The 8,663-nt window shown below is 34.6% G+C and overlaps 1 protein-coding gene across 2 annotated transcripts; it reads left to right on the forward strand.

The window, feature by feature from the left end:
• The first annotated feature begins 2,742 nt into the window (after positions 1-2,742).
• LOC133817750 (uncharacterized) lies at positions 2,743-7,773 on the forward strand. Of its 2 annotated transcripts, none has more exons than XM_062250347.1 (8): positions 2,743-3,809; positions 5,282-5,590; positions 5,860-5,985; positions 6,135-6,215; positions 6,665-6,723; positions 6,830-6,904; positions 6,987-7,114; positions 7,257-7,773. In XM_062250347.1, the coding sequence occupies exons 1-5, from the start codon at positions 2,930-2,932 to the stop codon at positions 6,691-6,693; spliced, it is 1,425 nt and encodes a 474-aa protein (XP_062106331.1). In that variant the 5' UTR covers positions 2,743-2,929; the 3' UTR covers positions 6,694-6,723; positions 6,830-6,904; positions 6,987-7,114; positions 7,257-7,773. The 2 variants fall into 2 exon arrangements, with proteins under 2 accessions (XP_062106331.1, XP_062106332.1); XM_062250348.1 differs by having other exon boundaries at positions 2,755-3,809; positions 5,297-5,590.
• Positions 7,774-8,663: the final 890 nt, after the last annotated feature.

The following is an 8,663-nucleotide window of genomic DNA, read 5'->3' on the forward strand; positions in this document are numbered from 1 at the left end:
GAATTTCCCCCTAATCTCACTAACTCTCAATTTATCATCAAATATTTATTCCCATTACCCAATATCTCAGTAATGTGCTAAATACCCCTTGATTCACTCCGAGTCAAGTATGGATCCCATTGTGACTTTCCCACTGACTTGCCTCCTAGAATCGTCTCGTGCTGAGTAACCCAAGCATAACCAAATAATAATGAAGTACCACACACATACCACATATATGCTAAATATACCCAAAACGAGCCAAATTATGAAAATTACCCAATTAAACAGAAATGGACCCACATGCATATTTAGTACACTTAAGCATGCATATCAAGTCATATCACAATATAACTCACATATAATCACATAATGATACACATAAATATCATATAATCACATAATTCCAAAATTTGTCATCATGGCCCCCTAATCAAGGCCCTAAGTCTTATTAGGAAATTTGGGTCGTTACACATTTAGTGGGTCATATAATATTTACATAATGCAAATTTTATATAAAATATGTATAATTCTTTTAAATAGTTAAATCTTTTAAAATATATTGAGAATAAAAAGATTTGATTTTTCCTAATAAAAAAATAATAAAAATGCTCTCACGTGTATATGTGTGTTGACGCGGTTCTTCACCAACAAGTAATTAAGAAAATAAGAGAAAGGGATTAGTGCTGAATAATGAACCGAAATAAATGAATGATCTTAAAATGAACTGATGACACGAATACGTTTTTAGGTGGTTCGAAGGTTAAAATCCTTCTACTCCACCAGCCAGTATTATTGGTATATTTCTGGTATTCTTTTACAGGGTATTTCGTTACACAATAGAATCCAACCATTTGTAACTCACAGGGTCTCCATATTTATAGGAGAGGGCACCTGGGAGTTGGTAAGGGGGGTCATCCCGTGACCTTCTTACCCATCATGTCACTTCTGTGACATTCATGATTAATCCCTAAAACCTGACAGATGAAGTGTGGTCTAATCAATAGGTAAAGGGGGATAATGGGCCGCACAGCCCAACCCAGTCGTGGGTGCCTGAACACGCACGTTCCTGCTGTGTGTCCGAGAATTCAGGGATATATCAGACACATGATGTGTGATATACGCACGTTTACATTGTGTGGTTGACTTTATAAAGGGTCACAGCTTCCAACTCCAGCTCGTGCCTCGAGCTGGATGCCTTCTTGACCCGCGGTCTTCATATTTCTGATTCAGCCCTTAAATAATCTTGATAAACCTTTGGCTACCTCGAGCTAAAGAGGTAGGACCTGACAACAGCAGCTCCGGCCACGTGGTATCCACGTGGCTGATATATAATTATGTCATATTTCAGTTCGCTAATAGCCCGTGGAAAATTAGGGCATACAATGTGTTTTTCTATATTAAGAGTTGTCAACTTTATTTTTTCTTTTAGTTTATTTTGAGTGTAATTTAGTTATTAATATTTTTAGTTTTTTTTGTTGTTGTTCTGTGAGTTGGTTTTTAGTGATTTTTTTAGTTTAATTAAGGTATATGTGTAGATGATCTAAGGTATATTTTAGGCGGACATCAAGTTGATTTTGTACTTTTAATATATTTTTGGTAAATATAAAAAAATTCAGATTCTTTATTGTTGTTGTGTGGGTTGATTTTGGGTATGTTTAGTTTTCTTGAAGTATATTTTGGGTTGATGTTTGTTGATTTCTAATTGAGTGAATTTTTAGTTTTTCTTAACACATTTTACAATGGAGTGGTAAGTTTTTCAATGTTGTTTTTTGTTTTTGTTATTTTTTAGTTTATTTTGGGTTTATGTTCATATGTTCTCATATATTTTTTGTTTTGTTGTTGTTTTTTAGATTATTTTTTGTTGATGCAACATTTAAATGTTTAATTTATATGTATGTGTTTTTTCAACACTGTATTGTTGTGGGGTTGTTCTCAAGTTGAGTTTAGGTTGCTTTTTCAACATTGTATTACTGTGGGGTTGATGTCTAGTTGAGACTGTATTTTTATAATTATGAAACTTTAAAATCGTATTTTTTAAAATTTGAGTTAGTAAAATTGAAAAAAAAAACTTTAGGGGTCGTAAAAATGTAAAAAAAAAAAAAAACATAAAAAATGTGTATTTATGAAAATAAACCCTTGTTCTTTCCCTAATGACATAAAATACTAATTGACGAGAGTGAAATATTAACAACACTTACTACTATTGCTAAAGTTAAAAGGACTTAATATAGCGTCAAAATAAAATAAAAATGACTAAAAATAATTGTAAAATAATTTTTTTCTAAATTTAATATAAAAATACTTTGAAAATAATTTAATTATTAAATATTTATTTATGTACAATTTAAAATAAAAAGTGAACATACATTAAAATAAAAAGCTTGAAAAATGACTTTATAAAATGTTTAAAAAAAAGTTAAGTTAGATCAACAAAATCAAAATTACAAAACTATATTAGAAAATAATACAACTTAATTATGTAAAAATCTATGACATATTTTATAAATTATATATTTACATAGGAGATAAAAAGTGATATATTTAAAAAAAAAACTAAAAAAAATCATACAAACATTAACAAATTGAAATTCTCATATAGTATAAATTCCTCAATTTAAAATGAAACTTTTATCTATTATATCATTGAATAATGTTAGAAATAGTGTTTCATTGCCCAAAAAAAATGTTAGAAATAGTGTAACTAAACATCCCAAATAGGTTTTGACTAGATCTCCCAAATCCCAATCCCCAAAAGTGGAAAGAAAAAAAACTCAAATTTATATTTTAAAAAATAAAAACAAATAAATATTAAATGATCGTGTACCTTCTTCTTCTTCTTCTATACTGTCAATGCCTATGCTAAACCAAGAAACACGACAACACCAAATCTCAGCCGGCGGTGTTGGTGGCGGCGGCGGTGGTCGCCGTGGTGTTTCTTTCCTCTCTAATGGTTGTTGTTCAAGCTTCCAAGCTCAGCCTCCCTAACCCTTCTCTCTCTTCTTCTCACGTATCCTCTATTCTCTTCGAACCCAGCTCTCTCTCTCTAGCTCTCATGCACTCCGACTCCTCTTTTTCTCTCTACCCTTCTCTTTCTCCTCTTCACCAACTCTCCTCCCTTCCTCCTCCTCAAACCCTGGTTCCTGCTCCTTCTTCCTCATCCGCTTTTGTTCTCCTCAAAAACCCTAACTCCACGAATTCGAAATCTGGCTCTGAATCTGACTCCCGCGTCGTGTTCGTTGTTTCGGGTCCTTATGCCGGCGGGTCTCGTATCCTTCTTCGTTTATATATTTTGCAGAGGCAAAAGAAGGTTTTCTCTAGGGCCCGAGTGGTTTGCAATCAGAAGGATCTTCGATTTGATCAGAGATTGGGGGTTTTGGTTGATTCTGTTCATGGGGTTTCGATCAAGCTTGCTGGGTCGGTCAATTTCATGGCGATGTACTCGGCCTCGAGCTCAAAGGTTTGGGTTTTCGCGTTGAAACTGGTGGGTGATGATAATGGCGATGGGATCGCTGTGAAATTAATGAGATGCGCCGGGATTGAGTGCTGTAAACCCCTTTTTTCGATTAGTGTTTCCTTCGGATTGCTTATTTTAGGGGAGGAAAACGGAGTTAGGGCTTTCAATTTGAGGCAGCTCTTGAAAGGACGGGATAGCAAGGCCAAGCGTTCGCAGTTGAATTCGAATGTTCGCAAATTGGGCTTGCCAAATGGAGTTGTTCAAGCAGATGTTCGTGGTGATCGGTGTGGCAAATGCGACGTTGTTGAAGGGACTTGGGAGATAACTTGTCATTGTTATTTGGATGGGAGGAAGCAGAAGCATCTTTTATCTGGTAAGTACCCGTGTTGGAAGTTTTTTTTTTACATGCAAGTAGTCTAAATTTAATTAGTTGTTAGGAATTAGGATTTGTATATCTTGATTCTTTAGTTAGGCTTGGATACTGGAAATTTATAGCCTTGATCATTTGCCAATATATATCTTGATTCTTTAGTTAGTAGGCTTTGGATAGTGGAAATTTGCAGTCTTGATCTTTTGCCGATTTATAACTTGATTTGGAGACTTGGATAGTGGAAATTTACAGTCTTAATCTTTTGCCAATGCAAATGCTGTATATTGTAATTTGTTGATCATTATGCCGTAAGAGTTTGTTGGTGGTATGTAGTAGAACGCGTAAATTTTTTCTTTGAATCTAAATCACAGTACCCGAGAATCGATATGGATTGTACTACTAACCTCTAATAATCGTAGTTTTTACCTAACATACGTATTCTTCCTCTATAATTTTTAATGAATACAACTAAATGGATGGTTTTTGTTCAGGTACTAGATTTATGTGAAAATTTTTGAACTGGTATATAATATTTATTCAGTATTTCAATTTCGTTGTTTGCATAGCGCAGCCTACCCCTAAAACTGCCAACACTCTTATGGGGTAATGGAGCGTTGTTTGATCATCATACGATCACATTACTATTTAAATTCTTTTTTCATGGGATAGTAGTTTACTTTGGGTTAAATGGAAATGCTCTTGGATAGTTATTGGTGAATTTTCATGTCGCATAACTTGAGTTCTTGTGGTACACCGGTGGGGCCTCTTAAATTTGACATTTATACTCATAATTGCCTTCATTAAATGTATTTAGTGCACGCCACAGCAATTTATCATTTCTTGCCTTTTAGGATAATAGATAAGGAGGAAAGAAGGCAGTTTATTTTAACATTGTGCTTTGAGGGAAGGTGCAAAAACGAACAAAGAAAGAAAAAGAGAATATACTGTCAACACACTTGTGTGATGTATCTGTCAATCGGCTTTAAAACTATTTTAGCTTGGTACCCCATCATTTGGTTTTAAATTAATTGCCAGTCTTGACCTTTTTCAAACTAGTTGCTAAAGTTTTTTATAGTTTCTTGTAATTTCCTCTGACAGCTCTTTCTTAGATATTTCTTTTGACCAGGACATGGGTGATACTCATATTAAGCAAGGCGCTATCCTTTGGTTAAATTCATAAGGATGCCTCTAGATGGTAAATTACTAATTGTTAGAAAAAAAAAAGCTTTAGTCAGGGATTGTCTCTTCTCTTATATGAATTTGAAATTTGCAATTGGTAGATATGTTACTCAGAAATTTGCAATTGGTAGATATGTTACTCTAATTCTGTGTAAGTTTGTGATATAAAAGATTGTATTTTAGTACTCTCTATGCAATTCACGTTTCCTTTTTAGCTGAAGATGCTTACATCAAATTTTTAGTTTTGAGATTTGTGAGGAAACTAATTAGTTTTTTTTTTCTTTTTGCTAATTAAGTATTTGATCTTGCAGGAAAACAGAGGGCTATTAGATTGAGACAAGACTCGTGTGAGCCTGGTGCATGCTTTGTGGCATTCAGTGGCAAGGATGCTGAAGAATTAAGTGCAAGGGTGAAGATGTCTGTGAAGGCAATTTCAATTCAGGCATTGTCTCTAAAAAAGTTTATAATTTTGGACTCAACTGGAGATTTACACCTTTTGTGCTGGTCCAACCATGTACCTGGACTAGATATGGCCAGTCACATGCGACGGTTGCCTCGAGTAATGAATGTGCAAAGGCTGGCTGTTCTTGCTGATTCTTCTATAAGTATTAATCTTTCTTTCTTTTTTTATGAATAATTTGTGAATATTTAAGTGGTCGATGTCTGGAGGTCTTCTCAAAAATTGGTTAACCAGCCAGTTTGCTCCTCAGGGGGAGGAATACTGTGCATGGTTTTTGTGTTGTTTCTTCATGTTGTCACATTTGGAATCTTTAGTATATTCCTTTTGACTTAGCTTCAACTATGAGCCGATTTTTCATTATACCACTGCTCATCATCCTTTGTTGCTAAAGGATGCTTGCAATCTTTTTTGCAGGAACTCAAACTATATGGGTGTCAGATGGATACCATTCCTTGCACATGATAGCAGCATCAGACATGGAAACCGTGGTTGATGAAAATGATAGGACAGAGAACGAGGAAAAGCTAATGCAAATCTCAGGTTTTTTCGTAGTCCCATTGTTTGCTAGTTAAACTAGTTGAATTAATAAATCAGAATTGTATTATTTTTTAAACGACATTCATTTGAAACCGACATGTTTACTTATTGCTACTTTTCTTTAGCTTATTTATCTTCATCTTCTCTGCTAGTTATACGAGCAATTTTTTCTAGTGAAAAGATTGAAGATGTTATTCCTTTGGCTGCAAATTCTACTTTGGTTCTCGGACAAGGTAATATATAGTATTCTTTAACGAAATTTACTTCTTCATTCATGTTTGTTGTTGGACTTCTAGTCATAATTATAACTATTAGTTAGATTACTTGTTAATCAATTACCAACCTCGCCCAATGCCACCACAAGAAGATAGGAATGAGAGCTTATTTATAAGTTTGTTATTTCATGGAAATATTTAATAATATTTTTATAGGCCTACTAATAATACTACACAATATGAGATTATTTAGTAATGATCATGTTTACTGAAAATTGATGTCCAAAGCTTGCTGTAAACATTCTTATTTAGATGTTTTAAACTGATTTAGGGGCAAATGTTTTGAACAGTAATTCAATTTCATACAACATTCCTTTATTTAGCAGAATATCAAAGTTAATCTCTGACATATGCTTCATTCTTCATTTGTGCCTTCTGACATCTGTGTTTTCCACCCTGTTTTACAGGTAGTTTATACGCATATGAAATTTCTTGAAGTTGCTCAGCTTTCAGTTCTTTTGCAATGGTTAGAAGATTAATATAATATGTTTCTTTGGGTTTATATATTTCCTTCCTCTAGATATATATTTCAGCTGCCATGAGCTAATTTTTTTTTTTCCCTTTAATCTTAGAATCTTAAGATGAGGCCATACTAGATGTTTATGGCAGTTTGACAGAGGTTCCTTGATTGCTGTTCTTTTTAAAATGTAAGTATTCCTCTTGTCAACGTGAATGAGTGTGCCACCAATCATATACTTTGTACTGGACTCATTATGTCTTTATTCTCAGGTTTCCCTTCACGTGTTCTCTGATTATAATGGTTCTGTGTGCTATTTTGTTGTCAAGTCCATGAGCTACAGTTTCTTCATAAATTTAGTTGTGAAGAAGTCGTTGGGAAGTACACTGAGCTCTTGGAGGTATGTGTTAATAATGTACAAAAGCATATTCAAGGTTTGGATTGGACAATATGAGCTTCATGAGGGTTTGATGTACACCATAGGCAACAGATTGCCTATCCTATAAAATTGTTTTGATCATTTTACCCTTATTACATTTCAGGTAATAGAATCAGGAGAGGACCAATTGGATACTTATCATCATGGAGTGGTGCAGTCAGAGTTGAACAACTCAGCCGTACAATCTGAATCCAAGACTACTTTGTGGTGAATGAAATATAATATGAACTTTTTGGCCGTTGATTCTTCATCATCATATGTCTTGCCCCTTGTATGAAGTCCTGGGTTAAACTTCCTGCTGGAGGGACCAATCAGCAATTCAGCTAAAGTTGATAACCAACCACTTGGGATTTTAGATATATAGCTTTGAGTTGCCCCACATGCTAGACACTGTTTATTTAAAGTAATGCCCCAAAGTTTGTTCTGACATTGAGACTAAATAATTATGCATTGCATGCATGGTATGTAACTCACACTCGCCTCTCTACGCTAGTCTCTCCTACACAACTTGGGGGGTTAGTAGTCATCCGCTGTAACATCAAAATGTATCTGAAGATTCATACCTTGACTGGTACCTTTTGGCGAAGTAATACTGATACTACATTATAAGGCTTGATCAATTTCTTTTCATCTCAACTTAAAATCGTTCCAAGTGATTGAGAATGTTGTTATCGTATATACACGTCGGTGTAAGATACAAAAACTACCTTGAGATTAAAAGAAAAGGAAGAAAACCTTTCAGGGAATAAATGAAGTCAGATGGACCCCAAGGGGGGGAGAGAGAGAAGCTCTCCCTTTCATGAAACCTACATTGCATACAGATCAGACAAAATAAACGGCCATGATGAGGTTGTAGGAAGTGGGGGCCACCTACTCCCATTAGAGTAGGGTCCCACACACGCACACACTTCTCTTTCAACAGGATGATGATAATAACCCCATCACATGCAAATGCACTGCCACACACAATCTCCTAGCCCAGCCCCCCTCCTTTCCTTCCCCAGTTTCTTGCTATCCACAATTTTGTTCGTTTAAAATTCTCTCTCCCATCCAACCCACACTGAAAACAACTTAACATTGAGATCTGATAGATCAACTTGTTAGAATCCATATCCTTTTCTTCTTAATCAGACTAATCTTATATTCATATGGGCCTCACTTCTGTTGGCAATGCCCATGTGGCAAGTTTTGGTTCGGCTTTACACCTCCATAAGTCCAACAAAAGCACAAGAATAATTTTTTTTTTGTACTTTTTGAAGACAGTTCAAAACTTAATACACATATTTTCTTTAGTATATCTTGTGGCTCCTGCTTCCCAGTAAAATATCAAAATCTTCACTTGTGTTAAACTTATAGGATACTCATAAATTTAGCATTGCTCATTTGTTAAACTTGCTGTAAATAAGGTATTAAGCAAATGTTGAACTACATTTTTATCAAATCAATAATTATGTTCAACTTATAGTTTATTAGTGTATGAACAATTAATACATGATTCAGGTCAAACATT

The sequence above is a fragment of the Humulus lupulus genome, chromosome 2 (genome assembly GCF_963169125.1).
Source record: "Humulus lupulus chromosome 2, drHumLupu1.1, whole genome shotgun sequence".
NCBI classification, from domain to species: domain Eukaryota; kingdom Viridiplantae; phylum Streptophyta; class Magnoliopsida; order Rosales; family Cannabaceae; genus Humulus; species Humulus lupulus.